At 45.2% G+C, this 20,674-nt stretch overlaps 1 protein-coding gene and 1 pseudogene across 1 annotated transcript in view; both read left to right on the forward strand.

Moving 5' to 3' along the window:
* LOC142787044 (uncharacterized) overlaps positions 1 to 20,400 on the forward strand; it is an 88,495-nt gene extending 68,095 nt beyond the window's left edge. Inside the window, exon 5 of the mRNA XM_075884675.1 lies at positions 20,222 to 20,400. Coding sequence (XP_075740790.1) covers positions 20,222 to 20,352 — 131 coding nt within the window. The 3' untranslated portion in view covers positions 20,353 to 20,400. The remainder of the gene's footprint in view (positions 1 to 20,221) is intronic.
* Positions 275 to 3,825, forward strand: LOC142787033 (uncharacterized; annotated as a pseudogene).
* Positions 20,401 to 20,674: the final 274 nt, after the last annotated feature.

Below are 20,674 nucleotides of genomic sequence, written 5' to 3' on the forward strand. Positions count from 1 at the left end.
AGATTTTTTTTCAAGGTCTCGGCAAGCCTCCGTCTCGTCAGCGTGACGTCACTGCTGTGAGATCTGTGAGAAAGCAACGCTCGACTGGCTGAGGTCGGAATGGCTTGCGGCTTCTGTTCGCCAAATAGAAAATCTTTTTTACTTTGAAACAAGTTTTCAGTAGGCAAACTGTAGAAAATAATTACCTACTATCTAACAAAAAAAGCTTAGCAATATTATATCTTTCAAAAGATGTACTTATTTACTTGCTTTATTCACGCTTTAAACATTTTTGTGCACAGCCGAGCGAAGTTGGCAGCGCATGACAGTGCGTCTGGCCACATTGATCTTACGTGCTCGCTCGCTCTGCTGGCTGTTGTGGTTGTAGGCTAGTTGCATTTTGTTACCGCTCACGCTGTTTTTTCTTTCTCTTGTGCTGTGTGAGCATGGTTGGGTAAACTACGCAATATGCCTGGATGCTGCTGTGCACCGGGGTGCAACTCTAACTATGCTCATGGACCTAAAGCGCGCGTCTATCGGTTTCCGATGGACGCCGACCAAAGAACCGCATGGACGAAAGCGATCCCTCGCAAGGATTTTGCGCCCACAATGTACACTGTGGTAAGTGCGTTCTTTCACTTGTCGCAGGTGCCTACGCATGTGTAAACTCACTGAGCTATGCAACTAAAAACCTTTCAATTTTCATTATTTGTGAGCTATGCCTTCGGGGCACTTGCAGCATATTTTACGAAGGACATGAGACACGCAGTATTAGTAATCATGCTGTTTGCCTAATTTTTGTTTTCGCGTGACCAGTCTTGACAAACAAGTACTTTCCTCGCAATCTCACGCCTAGCTGATGGCCCGAGTTGCTCTAAATAGACTGCAGCGCCTGATCAAATCCTATGAGAGTTAGATTTAGTAAACAGCGCTCGCCTGTTGGGCCGCCTAACAAGGCATTGCTACTATGATAATGCCTAATAATACAGCCACATTTTCTGATATGTAGTTGACGAATGTCTGCTAGCTTTTTCTTGCTTGATTTTTGTGCTATAAGCACTGTTTCATTTTTCTTTCTTTTTTTTCAGGTGTGTAAGAAGCACTTTCATACAAGTGATTTTGTGACAACATCGACCTATCAAGATGCGAAAACCGGACGAGTACTTGAAGTTCCTCTCCAGCTGAGACGACTCAAGTCTGGTGCTATCCCGAGGCTATTTCCAAACTGCCCTTCGTATCTTTCTCGCCCTACTACTGTTGTCCGGGAAGGCCCAGAAGAGAAGCGGCTTCGTCTAGAGGGAGAATCGCTACAGAAGGCAATAAGGCAGTCCGCTGAACCTCACGAAGAAGAGAAGAAAAAGAATAACATCAGTACTTTTGAAGACTTGCTCACCGCTCTGACAAGTTTTCAGACAAACACCTTCTGGACAAAACTTGTTACTCACGACAAAGTCCTCTTCCTAAACTTCGATTCTCAAGAAGCTCCAACTGTGCATCTTTCTGTGACAGTGTCAGCTGATTTGATTGTGAAAGTGTTCGTTGGTGACGTTCAGCTTAACAAGCTTGGAACCCTCGTGCTTCCTGTTTATTTGTGTGATCTGCGGGAAATCGACAAAGTCCTTAGTGCTGTGAAAATTTTGGCAGGAGGTTTCTCCGACAGCGAAGAAGGCTTGCAGATTGTCATAAAGAAGACAGTGGAAACACTGGTTGAACTAGCATCCCAAAGTGTCCCACATGAGTGGCAAGTAGAAGTTGTCAAGTTCTTAAAACAGCAAGTCGGCATTTTACTGTGCAGAACTTCGAAATACCCTGTGGACTTGCTGGTATTTGCTAGCCTTGTGTTCACAATATCTCCACATGCGTACAGATTTATTAGGTCCACATCAAAGTGGAAACTTCGACATCCCGACACAATTAGACCTGTTTGTGGGTCATGCCGTGTGAACCCATGCTCTGAGCAACAAGATGCTTTATTTCTGTCGTATGCAAAGAGGCTGGCCGCAGGAATGGATGACCACAAAAAAACTGTGACGCTTGTCATGGGCCAAATTCATCTGCAGCCCTACATTGACTACAAAGATGGTGGTCTAGTAGGAATGGCTACAAACAGTCAAAACGCAGCAAGAACTGCATATGTGTTTATGATTCAAAGCCTCCTGTCGTCAAGCAAAGACGTAGTGCACATCCTTCCAGTGGCAAAAATAGATGCAATACAGCTGCATCAATTTCTTCGTGAGCTCATTAATGGGCTGGAGGCAACAGGCTTTCGAGTAATCGCGCTTGTTTCAGACAACAACTCCATCATTGGGAAGCCAATGTCATTTTTTTCAGAGCCACGGAAGGTTGATGCGGTCTACAAGCATGCATCAGACCAATCAAGACCACTGTTTTTATTTTAGATTCTGTTCATGTTTTAAAATGCATACGAAACGATTGGCTTAACCAGCGTAACAGTGGTAAATGTATGTTTTTTCCAGACATCAATGGACTACCTGACAAGCCGTGCGTGCTAACAGCTTCATTCAACACGCTGCTAGAGCTCCATGAGAGAGAAAGAAATGAGCTTGTACGACTTGCTCCAACATTGTCTTTGAAGGCACTGAAACCTTCGAACTTAGAGCGACAAAACATGAAACTTGTTCTTAAGGTGTTCAACAGTTTCACAATCGCAGCTCTCAACAGTGCACAAGCAGCAGAACTGCAGCATGCCAAAAGCACAGCCGATTTTATCAGCACTGTCGTAATGTGGTGGCGCATAGTGAATGTTAAGACGCCGGATAAAGGGGGGCACCTTCGACATGACTTACAAGAGCCCATAAAGGCAGTTTGTTGCCCCCAAGTCGAGTTTTTGAACAAAATAGTCAGTTGGCTCGACTACTGGAAAAGCCTCAAGCAGACACTGGTCATTTCAGTCATGAGACGCACAATGCGTTGCGTCACACGTCTCTTGCTCTTGTTCAGGTGACAAGCTACTGCCTTGAAAAGCTTGGATTCAGGTACGTCTTACTTGGGAAATTCCAGTCGGACTGCCTTGAAGACAGGTTTGGCAGGTACCGACAGTTAAGTGGCGCACAGTACCATATCTCCATACGGCAGATGTATGAAGCGGAGCACGAATTGAGGCTGCAGAAGGTCCTCGAGCTGCCAGAGAGTGACGAGATTCTTCGATGTGCCTCCACTGATGAATTTCGTGATGCTTTAAAGCAATTCCAGATTGTAGTTGGAGAAGAGGACATTGCTGCAAAGCAGCACACACTTCTAGCTACAACTTATGCCGCCGGTTATTGCGCACATGCTGCACTCAAGAAGCTTAAATGTGCATTCTGTAAAAATAATCTAGTTGTTGGGAGTAGGACTCCTACAATTGAGGCACACGAGCTCATAACGAGTATCACAAGAGGTGGACTTAAGTTTCCCCAAGCCGTCGTTGTGAACGCCGTACTGACGATGAATATTGTTCTCGAGAAACTGACAAGTGAAAAACACGCAGCCAAATTTTATTCCTGCGAAGAGCAGAAAGAACTGCTTGTTTCAATGACAACAATCTTCCTTGAATGGAATGAAAACTTCGATGTTTGTGACAATGGCCATATGCCATATGTAGTGATGAGGTACATACTTAGTGCAGCAGCCAACACTTTGTTAAACAACCTTTGCAAACGAGAAAAGAACAGGCTGTCTGAAGCCAAAGCAGCTAAACGGGAACTGAAGACACTCCAGGCGTAATCTCTCGCACATGACTGATGATGTGTCTTTTGTGTTTATAAAGCCAAATCGTTTGAGCTCCAAGTTTCAACACCTTCTACAAGATCATTTTAAAAATGTTAAAAGCTTTATCTCCACAATTTTTTAAGGTATTGACACATTGTTTCTTTTGCTGTGAACATTGCCTTTCTTTTGGCACTTGAGATGTTATGTGGAAGAATCATTTGAAGATTTAAATAGATCATATCTAACCCATTTCGTGTGTGTTCAATTATATCTACTGAAAATAAGTCAACTAAGTGTTGAAAAGATTTTACAGATAATGTCATGTTTGCTTTATTTTACTTTTTATGAAAATATTGTATATGAGAAACTTCACATGAATCCTCGTTCAATGGTTTTATTTCATTGTTGGTTTCTTTTTAATAGCACTTTATATAATAAAACATGCAGTTTTGTTTTGACACAAATCTTCTGGTCCATTTACTGAAATGCAAAATGGACCCTCCAATGCCTTCAAAAACTTTACATAAACCAAGGAGTCCAATAACGCGCCTTACTTCAGTATAATCATAACTCACTGAGGCACACTTTCTCACGTGTGGTATTATAGCCAATAGACTTATTTTTGTTTCCCGTTACCACTGCTCTGCTGCTAGGTGTGAACTTCTCCATTGCACGATGAGCTCATCACAAGGTTCTGCTACAATTGTAAATATAGGTGTAAATATCAAAAACTTTTCGGGGTCTATAACATTTACACCTGTTGCTAACAAAAATTCTTTCTAGGCAGGCCCGTAGCCAAAAATTAATTTTCGGGTGCTGGAGCACCTGTTGAAGTATTTGACAAACCCCTATTTTCACTATTTATTCTCAGTAAAACAGCCCTCTCCATCCGGATTTTGGCGGGGGGGGGGACAAGGGGGCCGCCTAACCCCTCCCCTCTAGCCACGGGCCTGCTTCTAGGTGTAAATCTCTGAGAAAAAAATGCTACCAGTGCAACTGGGCCGCGGAACGACAAAACGCGAACGTGTGCCGGTCATTTGAGTGAAGCGAGCTTCCAGGCAGATCTCACACTGATGACATCACGTAGGCTTGCGGAGGCCTGAAAAAAAGTCTAGGTGGTGTTGCTGGAGGCCGAAAAGGCGAGTTTGCCGTGACTGTGTGACGGTGAACTTTACCCCGCTGGCGCTCAAGGCAGGTTCGCGCCCAGGGCCGGACATCAGCATTGATGCTTGGCCGAAGGAAACGAGATGTGACTAGCTTCTGGTCGCACGAATACCAGGATGACTCATGTTGTGCAATTGATCAAAAATTTCACGACGAAAAGCTGAAAGCACGAAGGGCCGAGGGATTCCAGTAGACATTTCGCACGTTAATATTGAGGTAGAAAATGAAGGTGGCCACTCAGTGAACAATAGAGACGTGGATGAAGAACGAAGACGATGCAGCTCAGGATCATTGCTTTGGGCAGCTGCTAGCTCATCTATGTCTATAGTGGTGGCTGGGTCGACAAGGCATCGATGCGAGATAGTGCGTCAGCAGCAGCAATTTGCTGCCCATGTAGTTGTCTGATATCCACAGTGAACTCGGAAACAAAGCATTGTTGACGGTCCTCCCATGCAGTATAATATCTGTGATTACGATAGAAGGGAAACGTTAGGGGCTTGTGGTCTCTAACGACGTAGACGTCCCGGTCCTCCAATAAATGGCGAAAATGTTTGATGGCGAGGTATAGCGTGAGGAGTTCTCGGGAAAATGTACTGTATTTTGCATCTGGTGGCTTCAGTTTTTGCGAGAAAAATATCAAGGGGCTGCCAACCGGACTCATGCTGCTCGAGAACGGCGCCAACTGCCACGCCTGATGCATCGGTGATGAGACGAATTGGGGCATCAGGGACAAGAAGTATGAGCATGGTGGCGTCTGACAGGGCCTTTTTGGCAGTGTCAAAGGCAGATGCAGCGTTCTCGGTTCACTCCAGTAGTACAGCCGGATTTTTCTTTTTAGCCAAAAGGTCGGTCAAGGGCTTTAGGAATGTAGAAAACTTTGGAAGAGAGCGGCGATGGAGGTTAAGTAGGCCCGGAAATTCTCAGATTGTCTTTAGTGAAGTCGGGGGTGAAAAGTCTTGAATAGCTTTCACTTTGCTGGCGAGTGGTTGGATACCCTTTAGAGTGACAAGGTGGCCTAGGAACTCTAATGTAGTGACGCCGAAGAGGCACTTATTGGGATTAATTACGAGGCCGTAGTCTACCAGGCGGTGTAACAGGGTGCGCAGGTGGGCTTCATGCTCAGGGCCAGATGAGCTTGCTACAAGGAGGTCATGATGGTAGGCAAATACGAAATCGAGACCTCGCGTGACCCCGTTGATAGTGCGCTGAAAGGTCTGTGCAGGGTTGCGCAACCCAAAAGGCATCCTCACATATTCAAACAGACCAAATGGGGTGGTGATGGCCGCCTTCAGAATGTCGGTGGGTGCTACAAGAATCTGATGGTGAGCCATCACTAAGTCCATTTTAGAGAAGATTGTGCACCCAGCCGAATTTGACGTGAAATCCTGTATGTGAGGAATTGAAAAGCGGTCTGGTAAGGTGTGGGCATTTCATAGCGCGGTAATCGCCACATGGTCTCCAGTCGCCAGGACCTTTCTTCGGCACTATGTGGAGTGACGACGCCCAGCTGCTACAGGAAGGCCGCCGAGTTCAAGTATGAGCTATAATTCACGCCGGGCGATGGCAAGGCGTTCTCCAGATAGTCGATGGGGTCGTGTAAAAATGGAAGGTGCAGTGGTCATAATGTGGTGAGTGATGGAATGCTTCACAGGTGACTCTCTTGTTTGTGGCTTCATGATGCTGGGAAAGTCGGCGGGCGTTTTCGCCTACGGCGAAGCAGTTGTGAGAGCTCGCAGTCCCGTTGGCGAGGAAGTACAGAGTATACTGTTGATGGAGAGGTGGGTGTTGAGATCAATGAGGCGGTGAGTATGCATGTCCACAGCAAGATGGAAAATTTTGAGGAAGTCAGCTCCAAGAAAAGTTTCCGAGACGTCAGCAAGGATGAAAACCAGCGGAACGTACGGACTAGTTTAAGCTCAAATGTAATAGAGCGTAGGCCGTATGTGCAAATGGTGGAATTGTTGACCGCTTGGAGTGGGTGGTTCTGTTCGTTGTGACGGCGATCTGCACACGTGACCGAGATGCCACTAACCTGGGCTCCTGTGTCCACTAGGAAGCTAGCGCAAGTGATCTTATCAGAAACATAGAAAAGGCGGCATGATTTTTGACCAGTACCACTTGCCGCCGTTAGTGACCGGTCGTCGCATTTCCCTGACCAGGAGCATGGACGAGTGCACTAGCGAGCAGAGGCACCGAATCGACGGTGGTACCAGCACACGGTTGAGGATGAGACGTCCCGCGGCGCGTCAGTTGTTCGAAGTTCCGGAGAACGTGGGGGCATCGGGGAGCGACTGTGTATTTGGGGGGCGGAGGGGCCGTCGGAGAGTGACTTCTCCTCTTCGGGGGTGGAGGGGTCGCCAAGAAGCTGGCGCATGCGCTGCAGGAGCTGTGATGGGCGACGGTCACCGAGCTCTGTAGACATGATGAGCTGTTGGAGTCTGCTGTGTTCCGACTCAGATTTGCGGGAAATTATAGCTGCCTTCAACGTCTCGCAGGGATGGCTCGAGTGCAGTGACACTAAAATATCATCTAAGTAGTCGGCTGCGTCCTGAGCTAAGCAGGACACCAGATGCCACTACCTGGTCTGTTGGCTGGTAATTTGCCGTAGACGGAAGTGCGCCTCGACCAGCAGAAACCTTGTGCTGGGGCTGCTGGGCCAAAATGGTGGCAGGTTGACATGGTGAATTGCAGTGACTGCAGCACCGCTAGGTGTGGCGTCTTCTTGAGCGTCAGGACCGGTAGGATTAATGGTAGAGCCGGCGAGACCTATGCGGCATGATCGGGGTTGTGTGTTCTTTATCGGGTCACCATTAACTGTCGGAGCTAACACGAGGAACATCCAGCCCTGACAACGTTGTTTTCAAACTCATTTTTATTACGTGCTGCACCTGCCACGTGGCCTAACGCCAAATTCTTCTTCCTTGACGAGTGCCGCATTCTGGTGCACTACAAATCTATAGTGAGAAAAAAACTCCTCCGTGAGAGCTTGGCAGAAGTAAAACGAGAGTTGGCCTCCCTGAAAGCTAACCGCGGTATAGAATCGAGCTAAATACACTTTCTAAAACAACCGGCACATCTGGCCAGGTTACATTGAGTGAAGTTTTATGAAAGGTACATTAAAACAAGTATTGCAGCAACTGCAACGCATGCTAAGCTTTTAGCAGCAAATATATGCCGAATTTCAGAACTTCAAAGAGTTATGTCAATGAATCTATCGCCAGCATAAGGGCCGCTGTTCTTAAACGGCCTAAAAGCAGCCTGGGTGCTCCGTCTATCCGTCGTCCAAAACAACTCCCAACCTCGGACAGCGATAGAACTATTCATGGCGAGTAAAACACGAGCGCATACCGAATATCTTAAAATATGGCAATGGAATTGCCGCACCTTCCACAAACGGGCGGTCACTCTACAACAATTTCTTAATACTGAGCCAGTCAAACGTGATGTCACTTGTCTACAAAAGGTTTGTAATAAGCCGATGAAATTGAGTGACTACTACACGATATCAAATTCAGACTACCCTATAGTCACCACGTTGGTTATTAAGGAAATAGCGACTAGTATAGATCATCTGGTAACTAGCAGCATTAACCACCAAATCATAAGTAAACTACCGCAAAAGCGTAGCAAAGCCAAAACCATAATCGCGAACGTGTGTAGTTCCCCTAAAAAAAAGCGGGCCGATTTTGACGCACTTATTCGGTATGCCAAGAGTAATTCCAGCATCCAAGATCAACTACTGCTTCTCGGGGACTTCAATACCCCTCACACTACCGGGGGGTACCGAACAGATACCCCGAAAGGCCCAGTATTCTAGCGAGTTGTTGATGCTCATGAGCTCCAACTTCTCGTGCTCCCGCAACATGCGACAAGATTGGGTAACAGCGTCAGCGTAGAAAAATTTCCTGATCTAGCATTCATAAATAACGGATACGAGGTGTTCTGGAGTAGCCTAGAAGAGAATCTCGACAGTGACCATTATATCTTGAGCATGTCAATAGCCTCCCCCAAAATTCAGCAATCTCAAGGCCATGTGTTATTAACAGACTGGGTAACTTATCGTTAAGTCCGACTGCCCGAAATTTTACCGTATAGCGCTGAAGATTGAGCGACGCACATACGATAAGCTCGCAAAGCAACTTCTAACCAGGTTGCGCTCGCAGCAGAAATCCCGGTAGTCAACAGCCATCTGATACAAATGTGGGAACTCAAGAGAAGGTTGACCAAGCTGTGTAAACAACAGCGACTGAATAGAAAATTGTGCTATAGAATTGCTGAGATATCTGAGCGGGTCAACGCTTACGCGCAGCAGTTGGAGACGGCCAGCTGGGCGAATTTTCGTGTCTCACTCTGAGAAAACTTACACACCTCAAAGACATGGACAACACTGTGCAGCATAACGAAATCTGGTAAAACCGAAACGGCAGCAAACATAATCCTTAAGAAGCTCGCCAGGCACATTCCAGGAACAGATGACACCTTCCTATGACGCCTTTCTAAGTTCCGAGACAAGTACATAGGCGTGGTCATCACTCCACCGTGCGCTTTAGCATACCAAGGCCAGGAAAACGCAGTGCTCGACGCACCGATCACCAAGGCAGAACTATTCGTGGCCACGCAAGGAGCAAAGCGCAATACTGCCCTAGACTTGACCAGCTAATAAACGCGAAGGTTCGGAATCAGAGTGACGAACAGCTCGAACAGCTTACTCGGTATATAAATGAACAGCAATGAAAGAAGGGCGTGGTTCCGATACATTGCAAGGAAGCCGAAATTATTAATATTCCAAAGCAAGGAAAAACACATGACCTACAAAATTCAAGGCCAATATCAATAACATCCAGTCTTAGCAAATTATTGGTGAATCTCACACGCCTCACGACTTACATTGAAAATCAGAACCTTTTTCCAACTAGCTAGTTTGGATTTCTCCAACATTTGTCAACGTAGGACATCTTCTTTCTACTCCGGGAAGAGGTACTCTGCAATACCACGGTTGGTGCAAAGCATCTCATCGTAGCTCTTGATTTGAAAAGCGCACTTGACACTATGTTCCATGAGCTCATCTTATTTGAGAGAGCTGACATCGGTTGAGGACAAAAGATATATGGCTACGTTCGCTCTTTCCTAACCTCTCGCACTGCTGCAATAGGCCTAGGCAATACACGCTCAGATCTGTTTCCTATGTGTGCTGTTCCATAAAAACAGCACATATGCGCCAAATACTCCTTCATGAAGAATACCCGTTAGGTATTATTAATGACTCCATCAAAAAGCGGAAACTCTGGCCTGCACGACTCTTCTACACTACCAAAGAGATACCGACCAGCACCGTAACAAAAATTCACTATTAACTTTTACGAGCAACCACTGAACATAAACAACGTCCTAAGAAAACACCTAAACATATTGCGACAGAGCGTACGACTATCCAAAATTTTCAATTCTCCTTTTTGTGTTGTATACAGGTGGCCGAAAAGTATAAAGGATCATTTGATAAATTCAAAGATGGGCGTGAAACCTCAAACTGGGTGTCGCCCTTGCAGAAAAAGCAGATTCAAGGTATGCGAACACATGTGGACAATGACAGTGGCGGAAATCGCCCATTCGGATTTTAAGCACAAGATAAGAGGTGCACTGGACTGTGACTCGGATAACGTCATATACCGTATGGAATGTGGTAGATATATTATGCGATACGTGGGCCAGAGAGACACTCTGTTTAGAATTAGATTTAAAAACCACCGGGCCCTTGTACGTTCCCTGCGAGGTCTCCCACTTTCAAAACACAGTACTTTAAAGATCACGGGTTCCATGACATTAAGGCTACACTATTGGAAAGCGATTTTCGAACAATCAGAGAACGGAAATCTTAATTTATCTGCAAATTCAACATTAAGAAAACGGGATAAATGAACACCCAGGCAATCTGTCAGCGTTACGATCCCTAAAAGACGTAAACGCCCCTCTCTAATCAGTAGACTGCCCCTAGCCCCCCATTACAACAAGAATGTTACAGCCTAACAAAGGTTTTAGCGTATACACCTATAGAGAAATCACTTGCCGCTTCAAGCACAGCGGAAGTGCACAGATTAGTGATTGCGGATGTCGTACAGTTCCACCCCCCTTTACTTCTCTATCTTTTTTTTCTCTTTTTTTCTCTTTTTTCTTCTTCTTTTCCTTCACTGACAGGAGCAAATGCATATAATGAATATTGATGGCGGCGCCACAATTACCGGCTCTTTGATATCTTCCGACAATACCAACATGCATTTGAAGCGCTTAAGCTCTCCCTACCAATTTGTCGCAAACTTCAAAGGAGGGCAAGCTTCAAGCGGATTGCACTGAAGGGTAAAATACAGAAACAGTGGGCACAATGTCAACTGCGGGGAAGGGTTGGGAGGTATTGTTGACAAAGATGGCACTGCTCGTTTACGGTCACCTCACTCTGTTGAGCTCCTTTCCCTTCCTAATCCCGCTGTGTCGCTCTTGCTCCTTTCTAACGTTTCCTCCTCCCTTTTTTTGTTGTTGTTATTATTTCTGTTCTGTCCCCTACCCTCCTGTCTCGAGAAGCTATGAGAAGACACGAAAATGTGTAAGTATTATCAAGCCTTGAAACGACGGGGGACTTCCGTGGAAACGTCAGCTGAATAAACAAGTTATGTGAAAAAGCTTTATATATATATATATATACATAAATATATATATATATATATATATATATATATATATATATATATATATATATATATATATATATATATATATATATATATATATATATATATATTGTGAAGACGTTCATTTGCAGCCACTCGGCGATGATACACAACAGGGACAGTGAATGCGGGGACCGACTCTTTGCACGAGCTGCTCTTCTTTTTACGAAAAGGGCAACCCACTAGAAGGTGCTGGTGAGGACGACCCACTGTTCGAAGGCTTCGCCACAACTACCCCGGGTACGAAGAGGGAGCCGCCTGGCGACCTAACAGCTGGGTTGTATAAGCGGGTCGTGGTAGGTTTTGAGGCGCTCCACGTTGACTATGTCGCGCCCTCGACGGCGCATGTCCGACGGCGATGGGTTCAGTCAAGTAATTTACAGGGGAAGTGCGTTCCACAACACGGTAGGGGTCTTCGTATTTGGGCAATAGTTTTGAAGATAGGCCAGTTGCAGTGGTAGGGATCGAGAGCCAGACGGACGCTCCAGGAAGGAACGTGGGCGCAGTAGTGCTGGTATCAGCGCGAATGCCTTTTTGCCGCTCTTGATCATGCGCAGTAAAGGTCTTTTAAAGCTCTCGACACTCTTCAGCAAGCTTGGCTGTAGCAGAAATAGGTGTCCACTCGGACGGATCTGGCTTTTACGGAAGTATCGTGTCAATGGTGTGTGACAGGTGCCTTCCGCATAATAAAAAGTGAAAAGACAGTAGTACTCTGAGGGGTTGTATTATTTGCGTAGGTCACGAAGGGTGGAATGTCATCCAAATTTGTGTGATCAGCGGCGACGTACTTGGAGAGCCTGTCGCCGAGCGTACGGTTGAAGCGTTCGGTGTGGCCATTCGTCTGCGGGTGGTAAGCAGCAGTTTTGCGGTGAACAGCGCTGCACTCTTCAAGAATGGCTTCGACTTCAGACAGGAAGACGCGGCCTCGATCACTGAGCACTTACTGTGGTGGACCGTGTCGCAGCATGAATCGTTAGAGCAGGAAGGAGGCCACATCGCTCGCTCTAGCCGCGGGAGTGCGGCAGTTTTGGCGTATCGCGTGAGGTGGTCCACAGCGACAATGGCCCAGCGGTTACCAGCTGACGTTAGTGGAAGTGGCCCATATAAATCGATGCCAACACGCCCAAACTGCCTTGCGGGGCAAGGTAGAGGTTGCAGACCTACCGGTGACAGGTGCGTTGAAGTTTTGCGGCGCTGACAGTCTATGCAGAAGCGAATGAATTTCTGCACGTAGCGGTACATGTCGCGCCAAAAGTACCGTTGGCGACTGCGGTGATAAGTCTTCAATACCCCGGAGTGCGCACATTGCGGATAAGAATAAAAGAATTCGCATATGTCAGAGCGCAGACTGCGGGGTATGACAAGTAGCCACTGGCGGCCGTCACCGTTGTAATTGCGTCGGTGGAGAAGGTCGTCGCGAACGGCGAAATCATGGGCTTGACGACGCAATGCGCGAGTGGACGAAGTGGATGGATCAGTCAGCAAGTCTATGAGTGATGCAATCCATTGATCCTTGCGCTGTTCAGTAGCAACTGCAAGAACACTAATGGAACAAAAGGCAAGGTGAGACGCTGAGTTGTGGAAATTGTCATCAGGCAAGGGAGAGCGCGACAAGGCGTGCCTCCGACAGTGCCTGAGAAACTCATTGAAGTTCCTTTTCTGTCTGTCGCCTAAAACGCGTTATTGTTACCAGGCTTTGCATCTGGAGGTTGCTGCAATAACTTTTCTTTCTTCCATTGTTATCTCCAACTCAAGGGTCGTCTTTGTTCACAACCGACGCTTGCTGAACAAGTCTAGCAAACGTTGCTGTAATTTATTTTTTTTATTTCCGTTGCGTTGCCAGGATGCCGCATACTTGACCTCGCTGGTAGCTTCTCCATGTACCTGAATTCTCGAAATGGCTAGGCTTTAGTCTATGAATTCACTGATGGAAGAGGGCGGCAAGTTCATCGTAATGCATCGTAACGCGTTCATTAGTGTGCATAATAGAAAGGCATCGCATTTGTTAACACTTTGGGTAGGCACCACACAAAACAATCTCACTGAAGAACAAAACTAAATCTGCCGTTATGACAGGCTTTGAAGACCGATCATGATGCAATGACACGCATTTTTTCAAACGACCGCGAAACGTACACGATTTTAGAGGAAAAAATTAATTCGATCCTCGAGACGGTGCATGACAAGCTTCCGTGGGTACGGCGAATACGTAGCTGCAACGTGTTGTTTCGGAACTGCTCTGACAATGTTCGCGCAACAATAGCTCTTTATGTATACAAAATGTTTCTCAATTTTCGCGGCAAAGTTTACAGCCTGTCGCTTAAATGCGCTTTTAGTGCAAGGAATACAATGAGTACGGACATACACGGAGAAGCACCGCCATTCATTGCGAACTGTTTTTGAGCGGCAAACCACTAATACCGCTGGATGACCCAACAAGAAATGTCACCGTGCTGCAAGGCTGTCTGGCAAGAATGGTGGTGTTTGTTGACATAACACGAATTGTTTCCACCTGCAGTGGCAGAAAGAACTTTTTATACCACGAGCTTGTGTTCAAGTCAAAATGATGCTGTCTAAAAGAAAACCAACCCTATCGAAAAAAAACCGCGTTTTCAGTATCCCCCAGTGCGTTTCAGCACGTTGGGTGACACTGGAAACGCTGTACAGTGTGTCCCTGAGTACCACATCGCGCTGGGAGGCACTGGGACACAGTGTACAGCACGGCCAGCGTCGCCCATTGCGCTGAAACGCACTGGGCCACGCTGTACAGGGTAGCCCAGTGTCTTAAAGCGCGGTGGGAGACGCTGGTCACGCTGCACAGTGTCTACCACACACTGATAACGTTAGCGGCACTTGGGAAGAAACTAAGCGTGATCAGCGCACTTTCTGTAAGACTTCATATTGAATCGCGACATGTCGAGCGTAAAATATATCGAATATGATGGTTCTATCATCTATGTGCTACACATATATAGCTTTGTTTTAGTTAGGCAATGGATGCGAGTATGCTGAAGCATTCATATGTCGAGCGCGTGAGGTAGGGGTGCCACCAGGATTTTTCTGGGGGGACAAACGACAATTGTGTTCCTGCAGGGGGGCCGAAAGCCACAGAACTGATGCGTCATGTTTAACTAGGCCTACTCATGGGGGGGGGGCAAAGAGGGGGTGGCATGCGAGAAATACGGGAAAAACAGTTCCATTCCATCCATGAATGACCCCCCCCCCCCTCCAGGCGTGGGTACACTTTCCCTGAAGTTTGATCAAATTTTATCAATGTATTTTAGGAACGGCATCGATAGAACTAAGAATTGGAAACACAGTATGACAGTAGTATCAGCCTGATAATCAAGACCAACCTACTCTAGCAGTTATCCGCTGCAATGCCCAATCTCGGTGTTTTTAGCTTCTTATTTGTGCCGTCGAAGGTGAAAATGTGACCACTCATGGGTCAGTTTTTATCTAAACTGCACTTTGACGGTTATTAGACTATTTCGAACTGAATATCTACAATCTTAACAGCAACTATGGCGCAAGAAGTACGGCCCTAAACCTAATGGTCGTTTGGTTAGAACGAAGTGCTGCGGCGGTCGTACGCGTAACGTAAGTGAGCAGGACAGTGAATACTTCCAAACTATCCAGGGACAAAATCTACAGTGTACAGTGAGCAGTAGAGATGAATGCTGTTATCTACATAGGTATTACTAGCCGCATAGCGAGTCCCTAGGACTGCCGTGACACATGTGCAGCGACGCTATCAAGCATTGCGGCAAAACGTGCCAGATGAATGTGATCCAAGGCAACTCGCAAAAACTAAGCTAACAATCGCCTGTTAAGCACGAGCACGAAGAGACGAAGCACTGCGTATGTGAATGACAAAATCATAATTTTGGATACCTGAATTTCTTTTAAGATGAAGAAAATTACATTCATTCCCGTCTTTCAGGTGTGGAGTTGTGGGCAGCGCGTCAAGCTCAGAATGTGTGATGTGTTGAGGTAGTAGGTTCGACTCCAGCTCACTCACTTTTCTTCATTTTCTTTTTTTTACTGCCCCTATGTTTCAACCCTAATTACGATGTGCGTCTGACCAAAATTTTTAAAAACAATTTAAAAGCCACATTTAGACCGATGATGGGTGTCCAAGTGTGCAGCGCCAGCGCGCCTTGTGCAGCGTGGCACTGTCCCAGTGTCAGCGCCACACTGGTCCAGTAATCAAGTATGGCACTGGGCCAGTGCCACTTGTTTTCGCGATAGGGAAGTCCTTGTAATTTGAATGATTTTCTCGAAAAGTATTGTCTTTATTATACCTTATTTTCCTGCGACAAAGCTTGGCAATTTAGGTGTACAGTGCTTTTTATGCTTGCTAGTGATTTTTTAGTAATATACAAATATATACAAATATACAAATATACAAATATGGTGCTTTTTTAAAAATATACAGGCAATATTGTCACTGTTACCAATCATGTATTTTGTACCTCTTCCTTGTATCTGTAATGTCGTTATAGCACCAAAAGTATAAGAGTACTTCAAGAAATTGTATATAAACTTGACTCTTCAGTCCGCTGCATATATAGTCACGGCATGATGTTGAACCATATAAATACATTGACAAAGTATGAGGATCCTAAAAAATAAAAAAGCAATTCAGTAGATGTAGCCGAATACCTTTTTCGACATTTTGCTAAAGTGTATCCGCAATATATCTTTACGCTAAAGACAAGAGTACGTTCATATCGAACTTTTCGTCCGAACTCGGGCATGTCGATGTAAGTACTCCGGAATAATTTTCCGAGCATCTCTGCCCAGCCCTGCACCGCTGTGACCAGCTGCAAAGGGTGCTCTGTTTGCTTCAAAGCTACACTAGCTTGCTCTTTCAGTTTGACAGAAAGTAAGAGATTATTTAAGAGTAAAGAACATATTTACATTCCAAATTACAAAAGAAAAATGTCCTAGAGGGTTTCTGTGAGGTGCTTTTGTACAACGCCCGTAGCTAGACCTATGGGGAGATCACCGGTGGAATTTCTTCTAACATGTTATCGAGGCGTGTTCGCTATAGGGCGACTACGTACATACCTCCAAGCGCCCTATGAAGGCGGCGATAGGCGGTGGCGCGAGGCGGGAACCAGGAGCGAACAATACCATACGCACTGCGGACGCTGCAGCCGCTTACCGGGAATCGTGGCCTCTGGACCAGTCATACTGCTGAATTGACTGGTTTGGTGCGACCGAGACGGCAAGATGTGACTGTGCTGGACTCACCTGCTACTTGGCAACGCTTGGCGTTACTTCTTATAACTTGGCATCACTGAGTGTCACTTCGTATTGTGAAGACGGTTTTGGAACCAATCAGCTCCACTGTGTCTTTTTATCCTTGCACCACTGGTAAATAATTTTGATTGCAGGAGGCTAATAAGTGCTACAACTTACAGGCGCATGGTGATGTTTTTACTTACACTCATAGAAACTGTGATAATTTTTATTACATGCTCAGGTGACTTTCCAAGAGCACAACACTGATTTTTTTAGGCGCATACATCATCATCATCATCAGCAGCAGCAGCAGCAGCAGCAGCAGCAGCCTGACTACGCCCACTTCAAGCAAAGACCTCTCCCATGATCTGCCAATCAACGCGCACTTGTGCTTTCGTTGCCCCGTTATACCTGCGAACTTTTTACTCTCATCAACCCCCCTAAACTTCTGTGTCCTTTTTGTGCGTTCGCCTTCTCCCGGAACCCAGCCAGTCTCCCTTAGTGACCAGCGGTTATCCTGACAATATGCTACGTGCCCTGCCCATGTCGAATTTTTTTTCTTGTTTCAACTATGATATCCTTTACCCTGGTTTCTTCCCTGACCCACTGTGCTCTCATCTTGTCTTTTAAACTTACACCTATCGATTTCGTTTTCATTTCTCACTGAATTATACTCAATTAAAGTTGAACCCTCTTTGTAAGCATCCAAGTTTTCGCTCTTTAGGTAAGTAATGGCAAGATGCCGCTTTTATATACTTTCTTCTTGAGGGTTAGTTGCAGATTACCATTCATGATTACGGAATGCTTGCTGATTTTGATCCACCCTATCTTGAATCTTCTAGTTATTTCACTCTCATGGTTTGGCTCCGTCGTCAGCTCCTGTCCTAAGCAAAAATTTTTCTTTACAGCTTTCGGCGTCTGTCCATCTATCACAAAGTGTGCTTTCTGCCGAGAATGTTGCACACTAGTTTTGCATATATAAGCTTTCAGGCTTACTTTTCTGCTTTCCGTGTACAGTTATGTAATCATGAGTTGTTTTGTCCTCTGAGTTACTTATCAGAAAATGTCTTCAGTGAATCGCTGGTTACTAAGATACTGTTCATTACAGTTATTCCTAACTCTTCCCAATCTAGGATCTTGAAAATTCCTGTAAACACGCGGTGATTCTGTCTCCTAACCTTACACTCTTCTTTAATGTAAATCTGTCTCGTTATGGAGAACTTTTTCTTCTAGTATGTTATATAAGGGTTCTTGAATGCCCTGATTCCGTAGTGCCTGCATTATTGCTGATGCCTCCACTGAGTCAAACGCCTTCTCTTAATAGATGCAGGCTATGTAGAGGGGTTGTTTGTATCACCTTTAAGATAGTATGACAATGGTCAATTTCGGGGTAGCCTGTACAAAATCCTGCTTGGTCCTCTGGTTGATCGAACTGTAATGTCGCCTTAGTTTTGTGAGCCATTGGTTTTGTAAATGGTTGGCAGACAACGGAAAGTGAGTTGATCGGCCTGTCATTTTTCAAGTCTTGACATCTCCTTTGTTATTTATTGAGGTGTTGTCGGCATTCTTTTATATTTTTGGTACTCTTCCCGGCAAACGACGATTCGTATATAAGGTGGCCAGTTTTTCTAACACAATTTCTCGGCCATCATTCAGGATATCGAGTGTTAACTAATCGACACTAGCAGCTTAGCCCATTTTCACTCCTTCAGTGGCTTTCTTTTTCCCCTGTCATTGATTGATCGATTTGTGGGTTTTAAAATCTTGAAACCACAATTTGATTACGAGAGACGCAGTAGTTGAGGACTCCAGAAATTTCCATCACCTGGGGCTCTTTAACGTGCACCCAAACCTTAGCAACCGGACCTACAACAGTTTCGTATCCCCTGGTCGTTAATTTTAGGATGTCGAATTAATCTGGACTATTATTGTTTCTCATGATATCATCCTGGTTGTTCTCGCTTGTGTACAGCTCTCTGTAAAACTCCTTCGCGACCTCCATTATCCTATCCATATTGCTTTGACATTAGCTTCCCTGTTTCTCATTACATAACCGATTTTAGCCAATGCATAATTTTGCCTTCACAGCTTTGAAGTGACTGCCGCTTTTTACAGCCTGCTGTATACTTTTCATTCAAACCATTTATTGTCGGCAGCTTTACGCCTAATAATTAACTTTAAAAAGGCGTATGCAGGGTTTAAGTACTCAGAACAAAGGTGAACGTGCCATTATGGTACACCTTAATAAAAGTGTCCTGCTTAAGTGAACACTTGACGCACATGTCTCTGCTCTGAGAATTTACGGGCGGTGTGCCAGCAAGTGCAGGTAAGGCATATTTGTCTGCTCATTGTGAATAACGACGCACGAGCAGACTCCATGAGAAAGCTTGTGAATATATATTTTCACCCAGTTAAACGCCCACTTTAATAAATAGAAGGAGTTGGAGTGAACTTTGGCCCAAGGTACTAATACCTCAAAGAAAGTCTGTATGGCTGCTTGAGATGACAGTCTCTTCTCAATTTCTCACCTCTTTTCATTCTGTGTTTCTCGAGCATCACGCGAGGCGCGTAGCTGTTGTTGCATGACTTATTTTGAGAGGTGCCACTTGCAGCATTTCGGACCTGTTTCACCAGTACACCATCTGCGATAGGGAGGGCGCAAGAATCAGACGGCGCACGTAGTTTGAAAGTGGCTTGTGTCAATACGTGTAATGCTTAACGACGCATGGCAAAGATCAGGTGATGTGATAAGTGGTGTAGTCGAGCCAATTGATATATCCTTTACGTGTGAATAGACTGTTTCGAATTTCCTTTATACACGCATGGTTCGAACGCTAAGGATATTGCTTTTAAAGCCTGAAAAATATAGATTTGGTCGTTTTAACTATTTTTGTTTTAATCAATTTCATTGTGTTATTCAACACTTAGTAATCATGCAGTCGGGAAGAGCTTTTTTTTAATTGTATTATTTCGAGGCAATTAAAATAGAGATATTGATGTCTGTCTTTTAAGGCAGTACGGTGAACGATACGTTTAACGTGATCATGGCATCGCCAAAGAAGCCAACTAGTCATACGCTGCACGTTGAGGTAAAGATACATCAACTATTCGGAACGTTCAACTCTTGCTATGCGCAATACGTGATCCTCGTTTTGCGCAACTAGTACTAAGTTCTGGCGAAACGAAGTTGAGACTACATACGGGGACATTGTTCTCCAAGAGGTCATCTTGGGTATGCCTCACAATTAACAAAGGACGTGGCTTGTTGTGTCCCCTAGAATGATTTAAAATACAGGGCGATTTTGGTTTTTACTTTCCTCTAGCTCAGAAGAAATAAACGTTTTGAGAAAGTTGTACGTAAAAAATCAATGAAAATTCCTGTCAATTTTTTTCTCTAGGGAGTAACTATGAACTCCGTGTCAAGAAGGGGACCAAGCCGAACGGAAAGTGTTACGATAAATTTATGTGGCACACAAAGAGTGCAGGCGTGGCCAGCAAGATAACAAAATGTAGAAGTAGAGAAGGCTGAGCAAGAATATATGACTACGTTGCCAATAAAATAATTCTTCTGATGAAACTTGCAGTGTTTTATTGTAGGCAAGTTTACAAACCCCAATTTTGTGTGAATAAAGCACTAAAACTGAGAGCACGCAAGTGGACTCAGAGTCGCGCCATCTGCTCTCAGTTAACGCGCACGCTGCAAATTTTTATTGTCCAACCACGAAATGGAGAGGTCTCCCACTGGCGCTACTTTAGTGGTCAATATCCTGGCTAGTGAATGTTGCGTAGCGCGAGCAGTCGGCTGTTGAGATAGCAATTAAATAGACATTCTCAGCTGGATTTTGCCGCCA

Source organism: Rhipicephalus microplus, unplaced genomic scaffold (genome assembly GCF_043290135.1).
Source record: "Rhipicephalus microplus isolate Deutch F79 unplaced genomic scaffold, USDA_Rmic scaffold_42, whole genome shotgun sequence".
Classification (NCBI taxonomy): domain Eukaryota; kingdom Metazoa; phylum Arthropoda; class Arachnida; order Ixodida; family Ixodidae; genus Rhipicephalus; species Rhipicephalus microplus.